The sequence below is a fragment of the Sceloporus undulatus genome, chromosome 5 (assembly GCF_019175285.1).
Source record: "Sceloporus undulatus isolate JIND9_A2432 ecotype Alabama chromosome 5, SceUnd_v1.1, whole genome shotgun sequence".
Lineage (NCBI taxonomy): Eukaryota > Metazoa > Chordata > Lepidosauria > Squamata > Phrynosomatidae > Sceloporus > Sceloporus undulatus.
In genome coordinates, this window is record NC_056526.1 from 82012673 (window position 1) to 82026087 (window position 13415).

General features: G+C 40.8%; 1 protein-coding gene across 1 annotated transcript in view; it reads left to right on the forward strand.

Moving 5' to 3' along the window:
- Positions 1-13415, forward strand: part of LRRK2 (leucine rich repeat kinase 2) — a 97955-nt gene that overhangs the window by 82244 nt on the left and 2296 nt on the right. Inside the window, 6 exon segments of the mRNA XM_042469621.1 lie at positions 1255-1448; positions 1670-1742; positions 3540-3724; positions 6902-7054; positions 8811-9019; positions 11902-11976. Coding sequence (XP_042325555.1) covers positions 1255-1448; positions 1670-1742; positions 3540-3724; positions 6902-7054; positions 8811-9019; positions 11902-11976 — 889 coding nt within the window.

Genomic DNA, 13415 nt, shown 5'->3' on the forward strand with positions numbered 1-13415 from the left:
AAATTTTTCTTATTTCTAGGTCCATTGTGTTGGATACCAAGTCTTTTCTTTTAAAATTGGATCAAGGCGGGATACAAATAAAGATTATTATTATTATTAAAACTATTTTTGTTTGAATATGTTGTAGTGTTAGGAGTACACTATGTATGACACACAAATTCAGCCTGTAGAGTAGGAATTGGCAACTTCTTGGAGTTTGGAGCCCACATTTACGTCCCTGTGGACTTGGCAGAATGCATTTCCCAAACCTGTCACCTTGCAAGGAAAAAACCCAATGCCAAAATGGTAAGTTATTCCCTCAGAAGCTTTGGAGTGTGTGAATGTGATTTTCCATTCAAATATCACTCCCTCCTTGGCCTGTATTAGACTGGAAAGAAAGAAAGAAAGAAAGAAAGAAAGAAAGAAAGAAAGAAAGAAAGAAAGAAGCAATCCTATGACCACTACTGGTTGGGAGTAGCAAAGTACAGGTTCCCAGGAGCTTTAGGGCCATGATTTACCATTTTAAGGCAAACATATGGAGGTTTGGAGTTTGGAGAGCCACATACAACCCATGGGAAGCTAATTGCCCATTGAGGGGCTATGGCTTTGGATGGAGGAATGAAGGTTGCAAAGTGCTACTTAAGTTTTTCACTTTTTCGATGCCTTTTGAAAGAATAACTTGGATTATAGGAAATCAGAAATGCAACCCAGCATTTGTCTCTGGCAAATAAAAAGCATCTATGTGTATTGTGTAACCAGAAAGTGGTGAAGCATTCAGAGGTTTCAGTTAACAGGACCAGAAGTGGTAAAAGGCCTAGAAAGAGGGACATAGATTTACTATATTTTTAGTTATTTAGGCGGGTTACAGACCGCCATTAGGGACGTCCTGAGGACGTCCCAGTTTGAAAAAGGGGCATCTCTTCCAGACGCCCCTAACCCTATCACGGACAGAGTCTGTGACAAATGGCGGCGGCCATTCCACACGGCCACTGCCATATTGAGTTGCGGACGCTATGCGTCCGCACATCACGCCCTGGAAGTGACACCGCGAGTGCGCGACTAGCGCCTCACAGCGTCTCTTCCGGGCCCCAGGAAGGAGCGCGATTTCCGCGCTCCTTCCTCGGAGCATCCGGGAGCCGCGTGGTTTGGCCGCTGCGGCTCCCGGACGCTGAAAGCGGAGGCGGAGCCAGACCGCCGCAATCCGGCGGTTTGTAACGCCTCATAGAATTGTGGCCAGATGTTTTAATCTTTTCCCCCCTTCTTTTTCCCACCCAGGGCATTGCAGACACGAGAATATTGTGTTTGGCCTTGGTGACTGTTGCCACAGAGAAGGAAAACTGGGTGGTAGCTGGAACACAGTCTGGTTCTCTGTGGGTCTTTCACACACAAGATGAGAAGCGCAGGCATCAGCTTCAGAAGATGTCCGATTCTGTTACATGTCTTTACTGCAACTCTTTTGCAAAGCAAACGTATGTAAAGTCTAAATGTTTATTTATATTAAACATAGAATTTAGGAAAGGAGTAGGGTTGGGCTCCAGCTCACTGAATCCTCTAGTCGGCATGACCAGGACCTGGCTGGGATATTCTACAATCTGCTATTGAAAAAAACTTTTCGAAACACTGTTTTAGAGTAATGCATAATAGGCTTCTGTTAGCAATACAATTTAACAGTTCCCTATTTTCATTTCAGCAAGCAGAAGAATTTCTTTTTAGCGGGTACTGCCGATGGACAGCTAGCAGTTTTTGAAGACAGAGCAGTAAAGGTATATACAATCAGTCATATCGCCCATGAATTATTTAACAAAGAAACGTATATAAATGCACCTTTCCTTCTTATTTGGATAGAAGGTTCAGTTGTCTTTCAAAAACCTTGACAACAGATGTGACCTGAGTACTGATGGATAAGAAAACCAAATACAATAAGGGAGGGCAATGTGTTGCCCTCGAGAAAATGTTCAACTATTTTGCAACTCCTTTCATTAGCTATGATATCAAGGGCTGACGGGAGCTGCAATCCAGTAAAAATCTGCAAGGCCAGATATTGGACACTCATATCACATATTAAAAGTGATTTTTATGCATTTTCATTGAGTTGCTCATTACTGATTTCAGGTTCCAAAATTTATCTTGGTCTGGCTAAGAACTTTAGAGCTGTTGTGCCCTGAACTGTTTCAGAAGATTTTAGAAGTTAGCATGGATGGAGTGGATAGGAGCAAGAAACTCTGTGGAAGTGTAAAATGTCCAAGTATAAATGCAAATAATATATTGTAATAGGGGTGTAGGGTGTAAAGTGGTGTCAAAATTATTTAGTGTAGGATTTAACTTAACATGTTAAGTTAAAACACATAAACTTAATTCACATTAAAGTAATCAAACATAAAATTAAAAATATATCAATTTAAAATTCATAGTTTAAAATTGATTGGGCAGGTCTGCTGGAAGAGATTCCGCCTTGAATTTAAGATACCGGGTGCCCTCAGATGTTATCATACCTAAATCGCCACCTATCTAGCCAGGATGCCACCACCTGGATGCATCCCAGATCAAAACCTTGCTCAGCCGGCCATTTTTTCAAGCCAGAAGCTCCCGGACTTCAAAACAGTGTTGGCTGAGTGAGGCTTGGACCTGGGATGCATCTGGATGGCAGCATCCCGGCTAGGTATGACAACATCCGGGGGCATCCTGGATCCTGAATTCAAGCCGGAAGAGGTAAGACGGCTTATTTGTTAATGGGATAAGCTCCTTATTGTAGAGACTTAATATTCATAAATCAATAAATGGATGTCAATCTATCTTTACATACTACAGGCTGCAGTCCAGCTTATATGTATAGTATATACAAAACAAAAACCCAAGGGGAAATTCTATTTGCCTCAGTGGGATTTCTCAGTGGGACTTCTCAGGACTAGACTATGCAGATTTTTTTTTAATTTACATAGCCTATGGACAGTGTATCCATCTTTTAAAAATGAGATATTAGCAAGGCTGTTCAGAACTTTAAGACATGGGTGGATATTGTGCAGCCTGTGGCCCACAGGCAACCCCAGGGGTGCTTTTAAGGTCCCAAGCATTTACTCCACCACTTGAAAAATTCCTGTATTCCCCTACTCCAGTAACCTTTGGAGGACAATTTTCATTCCAAAATTGTCACTCATCACATTAATTGTTTTTAATCTTCCACCCCCATAATGAGTAGTGATTACAGTGGAACCTTGCCATCTGCAGGCTTGAGCTTCCATGGATGGCAAGTTCCATTGTCCCAAAGGGTCCCACGTCATGCCTTGAGATCTCCCCTTTTTTGTATCTGGGGGCAGGGGGACAGATCCCCCACAGATACAAAGGTCTGACTGAATAACCAGAAGTGACTTCCACTTGCAGTTTTTGACTGAAAATGGGAACATGTGGTTTGTAACCCTTACACCTATTCTATCTGCCCATCCCTGCCTTTAGGGGACAAGTAAGGTTTGCTATACTGTAGTAGCACTGTCCTACATTTTCAGGAGCAGCAATTTTCATTGAATCTAGGGGTTTCCTCACTGTTGTGTTCTTTATATTTTCAGTACAAAGGTGCTGCCCCTTTAAAAATTTTACCAGTTGGAAACATCAGCACTCCATTTATGTGTTTAACTGAATCTAATTATTCTTCTGAAAAGAATATAATTTGGGGAGGCTGTGGGACGAAGATTTTATCATTGTCCAGTGATTTGTCTGTCCAGAAACTCATTGACACAAAGACAAGCCAACTGTAAGTTTGTTTTCATTTGAAACGATACCTATCTTGCTTCTTGCTTGCTCTTAAATATGCTGCTTATTTTCAAGTGGCTTGCTCTCCCTTCCTTGGATCATACATTGATCACAACGGACATTTCAGCCATGAAGGAACTAGATAAGATCCAAAAGTGTAAAGATGTACAATTAAGCACAAAAGTTAGAATCATCTGAGCCATTACATTCATCATAATCATGTATGGATGTGAGAGCTGGACAGTGAAGAAAGTCAACAGAAAGAAAATCAACCCATTTGAGATGTGCTGGAGAAGAGTGCTGAGGATACTGTGGACATCCAAAAAGGCAAACCAGTGGATCCTTAAACAGATTAAACACAAACTCTTCCCTAGATGCCAAGATGACAAAACAGGCTGTCATAATTTGGCCACATCATGAGAAAACATGATAATGCTAGGGAAGGTAGAAGACAGTAGAAAGAGAGAAAGACCACATGCCAGATGAATAGATTCAATCAGGGAGGCTACTGGTCTGAATCTACATGACCTAAGCAGAGCAGTAAAGGAAAGGAGGTATTGGAAATGCCTCATCCACAGGTTCACCATGAGTCAAGGCTGACTTGAGGGCAATTAACAAGAAGCTCTTCTTTACAGTTATTGCTCTCTTGTATCATCTTACCTGCATATGTCTGTAAATAGGAAAATCATTCAAGTTAAAAGATACTTTATTTAGTTTTAAAAGTAAAGTTAAAAGTTTCTCCTTTGACAAGGTTGTCAAGTTGTGTCCAACTGTAGTGGGTAATGCTCATCTCTGTTACTAAGCTGAGGGAGCCAGCATTGTCAAAGACAACTCCATGGCCATGTGACCAGCATGATTAAATGTGGGAGGGGGGCACAGAATGCTGTTACCTTCCCACCGAAGTGGTACTGTACCTATTTATCTACTTGCACTTTTACATGCTCTCGAACCACTAGGATGGCAGAAGCTGGGACTAGTGATGGGAGCATACTTTGTCATGTGGTGCTTAGGACTTGAATTGCAGATCTGCCGACCTTGTGAACATCAGAGTCAGTGTCTTAACTACTATCCCCGGAACCAAAATATAATTTGATATTGTTCAAAATTCAAACAAATCCTGAGTGGCTTGGACTCATTTGATTGAGTCCAAGGAGTACTGTACTTTCATGTTTACATGACTTACATAGCATTTCCCAGCTGTATTTGTTTCATATGTTGCCAGTACATGTGGTGTTTTTTTAAAAAAATACAGTGGACCCTTGTTATACGCTTGGATTTGGTTCCAAGATCTCCCGTGTATAACAGAATCCATGTATGCTCCAGTCCCATTAAATATAATGACATAGCAAAATGGTGTTCCTTATAAAAAATGGAAAATCAAGGTTTAATATTTGAAATTTATACTTTTTAAAAATATTTTCAAACCGTGGAAGCTTGAATCCGTATATAAGAAGGGCCGACTGTAGTGTCATTTCTTCTTAGGAGGGGTTTGACAGTAAGGAGTGGTGATTGGTCCTTTCTACTTTCTTTTGACAAAAAAGGCTGCATCCACACTGCAGAAATAATTCAGGTTGATACCACTTTAACTGCCATGGCTTGATGCTATGGAATTCTGGGATTTGTAGTTTTGTGAGACATTTAGCCTTCTCTGTCAGAGAGCTCTGGTGCCACAACAAACTAGTTCCGATGATTCTATAGCATTGAGCCATGGCAGTTAAAGTGGTATCAACCTGGATTATTTCTGTTGTGTGACTGTAGCCTCAAGCAGTTCCATTGTAATGTAATGTATTGGAATACATTTTTGTCACTAGTACAATATTTTTTCTGTTTCTCTGACATCTGTGTGCATGTTGCAATGGACATAAACTACATGAATATTGTGAATATGCTTTATGCTACTGATTCACAAATGTTGGTCCTTCACATATTGTAGACATAATTTCCCAGAATTCTTGACCTTTAGAAAACCAAAATGTCTGATGAATCAAAGGGTGAAAAATGTTACTGTAGGTGACACTAACTGGCAATCAATTAAAACCTACTGGGTATATACAGGTATATATAGTTGGCCCTTCCCTTATTCGGGGGATCTGTTCCGGACCCCGCCACATAAGGGAAATACCGCGTAAACTCAAGCCCCATTAGGAACAATGGGGCTCGTTCCTGCGGCACGCACCGGGTGTTCACCCCATTGGTTCTTCCAGGGCGCGGGAGAAGCCTTTCCAGCATATAGTGGGTCCGCATATGACATGAGCGCACTGTATAACTGTAGCAATTTGCCTAGTGACATACAAATCTGTCTTTAACAGTTAGATGGTCTCCTGTATTGCTCATGTTGTGCACAAAGGCTAAATTCTCAAACTGCTAATAACCATGCATGGCATTTCTAGTTCTGGTTCACATTTACCCAGACTTAAACATTAACATGTGTGCTGTCGGAGAAGGGTAGAGAAAGCACACCAAAAAGAAGGTATCAGTGGTCAGTAACCTCCAGACTGCAATATCTGAACAGTCTTTATAGAAGTCCTATAAATTGCTCAGGTCTTTTTTGCTGGGTTAGATCAGGACCAGAGCTTGGGAGGGGGCTGGTTTAGGAGTTGCACTAACAAAAAGTGACTCTTCCAACCTTTGATCAAATCTGGACATTTTCAGATTTCTTGGTGTGGGGTAATCTATTTTAAACCCGGTTTGGATTCCTATTATATTTCTAGTTGTAATTACTAGTGCTTAAAGGTGAATATTGGTTGCAGTCTAGCCTTGCCAGAGGATAGGGAAGGAAGTAGTACATGCACAGGGTGCTCACCTAGGCTCTTTCCCATCAAGTTAAACCACTGTTTTTGGTAACATTCAAGTTCAGCCAATATAAAAAACATCACAAGGTTTTGGTTTTTTAAAATTTCCTCAGCTGCATCCCCTAGTCCTGCAACAAATGGCTGAGGTGAAGCAATACATGATTCCCCAACCCCCAGGAGTGGCTCTTTAGGGGCGATGAGTAACTTCTACAAGAAGTACTTCATCTGTAGAACCTCTGTGCATGTTATACCTTGGACATTGGCTATTGACAAAAATGCATTGAACTTTTTCAGAGATGTTCATTTTGCTTGCAAAGTAAGGCCTACGCTATCAATGTTTATAATATATTGCTGTGATTTTTGTTTTGTTTTGTTTTACACCTCAGATTATGCCACAAGGCTTATAGTGATGCCAGTATTATTTCAATAGCAGTAGATAAATCCATCTACTTGGCAAAGAAGAACAGCTATTTTGTTGAAATTTGGGATAAAAAGACAGAGAAACTTTGTGAACTAATAGACTGCATGCATTTTCTAAAGTGAGTACTAGATCTTTTCCATTTTTTACTTCTGAGGGCACTGGCGATTATTGGATAAATAAGCAAACTTATTATTAGAATAAAATGCTGGTTTATAACTCTTTTTCCTGTCAGGTGGAGAACAAGTTTAAAAAATGCAGTGCTTCTCTTTTGACTGCTCTGTTAAGGCAGTCAGCCTTACTTGATTAATCGAAGAGTTACTTTTCTAATGAAAAATAAAATTGTAAGCAAACAGGCAAAAAATAATACCAAAGTTAACACTGAAAGCAACCTACTGAAATTCTTTGTGATTCTGTTGAATTGGAAATATGTATATAAATGTCCATACACATAGTAACTTCCTATGTTTATGGTTTTCATGTTTTTCCTATAAGCTATAGAAGAAGGACATACGAAAAAGGCCCCTTTCCTCATATATGAAAAGGCCGATGAAAATGGTCGATCCACGTAGGTCATGCCTCTGTCCTCATGTCTACTCATCATGATAAAGTTACCAGCATGTGTAGACTGTGCAGATGAGCTATGCATTTGGACATAAATCTGTAATTTTTTTTACAGTTTCTGTGAAAACATTAACATTTTTTAAAAAAACATATAAGTTGAAGTTAATGAAAACAAGAACACATGAAACTTTCTGCTGTTCATGTGTGTCACATGTACTTTTATAGCAACTTTCCCCAGCCTAGTGAATATATGTGTATGTGCTGAATACAGATGGTGGGAGTTTTAGGCTAGCTAGCATATTAGACAGTGCTGGGGAGGAGAAGGCAGCTGTATAGGATAGTGAAAATGGGAAAGAGATAAACGTATTATGAGATGAATTTAAAATATGTATCAGAGGAGTAGAACATACAAGTAAGGTTCAGTGCTCATTGTGTTATCTACGAAATGGTCATGTATGTTAGAACACCATATTTTTTTACCTGTTGTCATTGCCCAGTAATAAAGCAAAACACCCAAAGTACCATCAAAGGCATTTCCCTCTTTTTCATTACATTTATGTCCTTCATTGGAATGCCACTAAATATTATAAGGAACTTAGAGCTTCTCTTAAAAATGGTAAGAACATGTAGAAGGAAGTTGCCCTTCCTTACTAACTAACATGTAATAGTGGAAGTTGGTGGGTGGGTGTTGTCTCACCTCCATTTCACATTACAGACTGCCCAAGGGAAAGCTGAGCAGCTGTGGCCTCCAAAAGTTTTTTACTTGCTGACCCCAGCAGTCCTATCCATTGTAGCCAATGGTGAGAGATTGTAGTGCAGTCCAAAAACGTGGAGGAGCAAAGTTGCCCACTATTATCCTAGTGTATCAGGATGGGGGACATAATATGATGTCATTTCTTTGTATGCAGTTCATTAAAAGATGGGGAGAAGAGGAAAGTGACAAAGAACTGCTTTGAGGTCAATAGGCCCACATTTTGAGGTTCTTCATATGCCCTTTCAAAGAGGGATGAGGAAAGCACAGCAATCTAGATGTCGTAGGGCTGCAACTCACATGATTCCTCACCATTTCCTTCCATGAACCTTAATAATAACAAAATCTACTCCATATAGGGTTGTAATATTCCAGATAATTGTGAAAAACATAATGAATGAAAACAGGATAGTTCAAAGCATTTTTTCCATTTTTGTCAGTTTTGTCAGGTAGTTGGAATCATTTTAATAAAGTGCTGTTTCAGATACTTCCAGGAACCCATGCCGAAAGTAAAAGGAAGGGTACTATCCAACATAAAATGCTTCCTTTCTTTTTTTTAAAGAGAGGAGGTGCCAAAACTCAATAAAGAATCAAAGCAAAAACTTGCATATTCTGGAAGAGTAAAGAGCATCTGCCTGCAGAAGAATACAGCCCTCTGGATTGGCACAGGAGGAGGGCATGTCCTATTGCTTGACCTCTCCACACGTCATCCCATAAGAATAATAAGTGATTTCTGTGATTCCATCAGATTCATGGTGACAACTCAATTAGGTAAGTGAAAACATTCCCAGAAATGTGATATTTAAATTTGTCTTTCTTTTCTTTTCTTTTCTTTTCTCTGCCATGAATCCCATTTTGGGAGATAAATCCATTAAATAACTAAATAAGTTTTAAAACCTTATTTTCTTTTTATTTCTTTAAGTAACTAAGGGGTGAAGCAGTTGGGCAGCCTCTGGCCACTCCAACTGCAATCAAGCCTCGATCAGCCTGGGGCCGTGGCGACTGGATGGCCCTTTCCTGAAGCAGGCTGCCACAGCAGTCCCAAATGGGTCACCTTAGATGGCCTCAGAGTGGCTTCTGGCCACTTTGGGGTACGCTTCGTTTGCACATCACACCCCCGAAGTAGCTGGAAGCCACTCTATTTGGCTCATCTGTTTTGGGCCTAAGAGACATATGCTATCCTCTTGATAACCTAGTACACTGGTGCCTCGGGATACGAAATGATCGGGTTACGAAATTTCCGGGATACGAAAAAGTTGGATTGGAAAAAACTGTTTCGGGTTACAAAATATTTTTCGGGTTACGAAATTCATTTCGGCGCGAAATTCAAATGCTGCAAAGTGCAGCTATAGGCTTTCCAGTGCTAACGGAAAGCCTTTTCGGGTTACGAAATTTTCGGGTTACGAAAGGAATGGCGGAAAGAATTAATTTCGTAACCCGAGGTAGCAGTGTAAAGTAGGCTATGTAAACATAAATGTGAAGTAGCCTTCCCCAAAATGCTTGTATAACCAAGAAGCACTTAATACTGTTAAAAGTTTTAAATAACTTCCTTTTAAACCAGTGGCCCCCAAATGTTTTTCGCTGATGCCCCCTTTCCTCTTGACAGACAACACTAGTGCCCTCATGCCTATTTCCTGATGTTCAGTGTACTGTTCTGCTGCAAATTTAAAACAACCAATCTTGGTTGCTTCTCCCTTCTCCCTTTGTCACCTTGGGAGCAGCAACAAAGCAGCTGGCTGAATAGCAACCAAGAAGCCTCTTGCCTGTACCAGCTTTGTGGTAAAGGCCAGTGCAGGTGAGAGGCTTCTCAACTGCTGCTCAACTGGCTGCTTGGTCACTACTTCCTTTGCACCTTTGTCATTATCAACATAGGAGTAACCATGCAGCTGGCTGAGCAGTGACAGAGAAGCCGTTCACCCATACTGGCTTTGTCACAAAGGCCAGTGTGAGTAAGAAGCATCTTGATCACTGCTCAGCCAACTACTTGATCGCTGGTCCCAAGCTGACTAAGTGCAAAGGGAGAAGCTTCTCCCTAGTGAGAAAAGACTATCAGTCTTTTTTCATCGGGGTTGATGGGAGCAGCCAATGTGTGTATAGTGGGTTTACAGAGACTACTTGCTGTTGATTGAAGACCTCTTCTCTCACCCTGAAAAAGAAAACAAGAGCAGGCTAGAGCAGGCAAAGCTTAAGCAGGGTCTCAAACCTGAAAGCTCCTTTTTGCTGCTGCTTCTTCCCAGCTGCCATGTGCTCTTAACTCCTTGCTCCAGTCTGTCCCAAGATGGAGCCACTCCAAGCAACAGAAAGGATGGCTTGCACCCCACCACTACTAGTGAAAGATGTGACTAAGAGAATGAGGTCGCACAGGCAAGTGAAGAATGGGAGATACCACCCACACAAAGAGAGCCAGCGTAAGGAAAAAATCATATATGCTTGCACCCCATTGAAAATAATGGGGTGCATGCACACAGCCCCGCAGGGTGCATACACCATTCATTCTACTGTATCGCGGCTTCAGCGTATGCTGAAAGCTGTGGAACGGAAGCCTGCGTATGGTGTGGGCTCACTGTAAACAAATACATATATTTATCCTACAGTGCCATCGATTCTATAAAGCACAATCCTGTGCTCAGAATTAAATCTCAATAAGTTCAAATAAGGCTTATTTTTAAGATTTGTTAAGATTAGAGCAATTAATGGATTTTGATCCTCTGCAAATCATTGTGGTGATTTGTTTTATGTGGAAAGGTTATTTATAAACTAAACAAATACATGTATTAAAATATATACATTTATACTCTCTCTACTCTTTCAAGCTTACTCTTTTGGTCACTTGAGTTTTGAACAAGTATTTCAGCTCTCACTTCACCTCCCATCCTCCAAAAAGCAAAAATAGCTTAAGTTATAAGTCACACTTCAGTGCAAAAATTGTGAAGTTTTATCAGCGCTAGCTTCTTAAACTTGATATAATTTGCCTTAATCTGGCACTATTAACAACAGAGAGAGTCAAAATGAAAAACCTGAACATTAATGACAGGAATTGCACATTTCAGCTTATGGTATGGACAGAGCCAGAACCCCTCAGCTCTCCCCTGTTGAATACAAAATGGAGAGTAATACTTTTTTAAAGAAAAATATGTGTGTACATTTTCTAAGATAATTGTTGCTATATGTTGGTTTTCTTTATTTTTTTCATTGTGTTGAATATTAGTAGTACTCAGCTTTGAATTTTAATATTTCATAAAACTTCTGGGATTGGATCCCCAAATAGCATGAGGTTGCTTTTATTTATACAAGGAGAGACTTGTATAAATAAATTAGCTTACAGTTGTAAACCACTTAGACACTGCTTAGACGGTATGAAGTGGTATATAAATGAAGTTTGCTTGTTTTGTTTGACTTGTGCTGCCCCAGAAACCCCACTGAAAGGCTGAGAAACTGTTGGGAGACCCTGAGAAGCTACAGCCCAAATGGATGGAAAAAGCAGACAAAGCCACACAATCACCCAATGCATGTCTAGAAGTGTTTCTGTTCATTGTATATAGGAATGGTGCAGTCAAATCCAAGTCACTATTAATAATGATGAATTGAAATTTTAAATATGAATATTGTTTTATGGTTTATTTCTCTCTCCCCCCCCCCAAATGTGGTAATAGGCAGCCTCAAGAGTGTTGTTCTGGTGTTGGGCTATTGCCATAAAGGAGACAGTGAAGACAACAAGTATGCCAAAGGTAAGGATTAATTACTTCTATCAAGCAAAATAATATTACACCCTCTAAAAACATGCCACTTTTAGAGGCAATGAGCTTACATAATGGAAATACTTTCACAGTTGCTTTGTTCATTCTTCTTTTTCTGTAAATTATAGTGAAAATCAAGGCACTCCATGTCAGCAATACACAATATAATGCTGGCCTGTTACAGACAGCCAAAATAAAGCTGCTTCGAGTCACTTTGGAGGTATGGTATTTCAATGATACATGCGTCCTAAGAGTCCAAAGGCCGCACCAAAGCCACGCTCCAGTCCTAAGGACTGGAGTGCACCTTTGGTGAAGCTTCCAGACTCTTAGGACACATGCTTCATTGAAATACCATACCTCCAAAGTGACTCGAAGCAGCTTTATTTTGGCTGTCTGTAACAGGCCGCTATTTTCCAGTCATTCCCACAGCAATTTAGACCGACTCAGCATTTTGGCTATATGACTCTAGTTGCCTCTTGAAATCAATCCCAATCCTTATTTGATCAATTTCAGTGGCGATAAAGTGGGGCAAACACACACACAAAAAATCTTCCCTACACTACTTCCAAAGTGGTTCTTTTGGAAAGAATTGATTCCGAAGAGTGTTCAGCAAGTGGAAACTGCAGATTGGAATCAGTTCTTTCTGGAGGGGGGAAGGACGAATAGCAGAGGAGTGGGAGATGCCACACACACCCTGTGCTGCCTTGTTGCTTTTTTTTAAAAAAGTTAATTGATAAATGGATAGTTTGCAAAGGCAAGTAATTACCATATCAGTCTACCGATTTTGCAACCAATTTATTTAAAAAAAAAAGAAAAGACACACCACTTTGCCTTGTCTTCCTCTCATCTGTCTCCTCCTCATCTTCCTTTTGTTCAGGACCCTCTCCCTTCCTTGGCTCCTCCTCCTCCTCTTCCTCACTGCCCCCCCATCCCTTGCCTTCCTTTCCTTCTGGTCCTCTCGCACAGTCCCGGCACCTCCATGGACTAGCACCCTGGGTGAAGGGAGCAGCAGTAGCCCAGAATTGGACCAGGCCAAGTGGATGCACGTGGGGGGACCCAAAACGGGATGGCATCCCCAAGGAGAAGGAAGGAGAGGAGGGAGAGGTGCGAAGGCGGTGGTGGTGGTGGGGAGGAAACCCGCCGGTAACCCACGGAGGAAGGGAGGCAGGGATGTCAAGGGAAACGCACCTCCGCCCATGTTTATCTGTAGAAACATGCAATAGTAACACACTATAAATAGAAAAATCACTCTTCTGTCTTACCAAATCTCAATGGAGTATTTCTCAGTCTAGTTAGCTAGAATGTTCTACATTCAGACTTACGTATTCTGAATGGTTGTTATCTCATTCTTCAGCTGAAAAGGCTCCCAAAGCAGCTTATATAGAGTCAGTCAAAATAAGACAGTCTTTGCCTCAAAGCTTACAATCTAA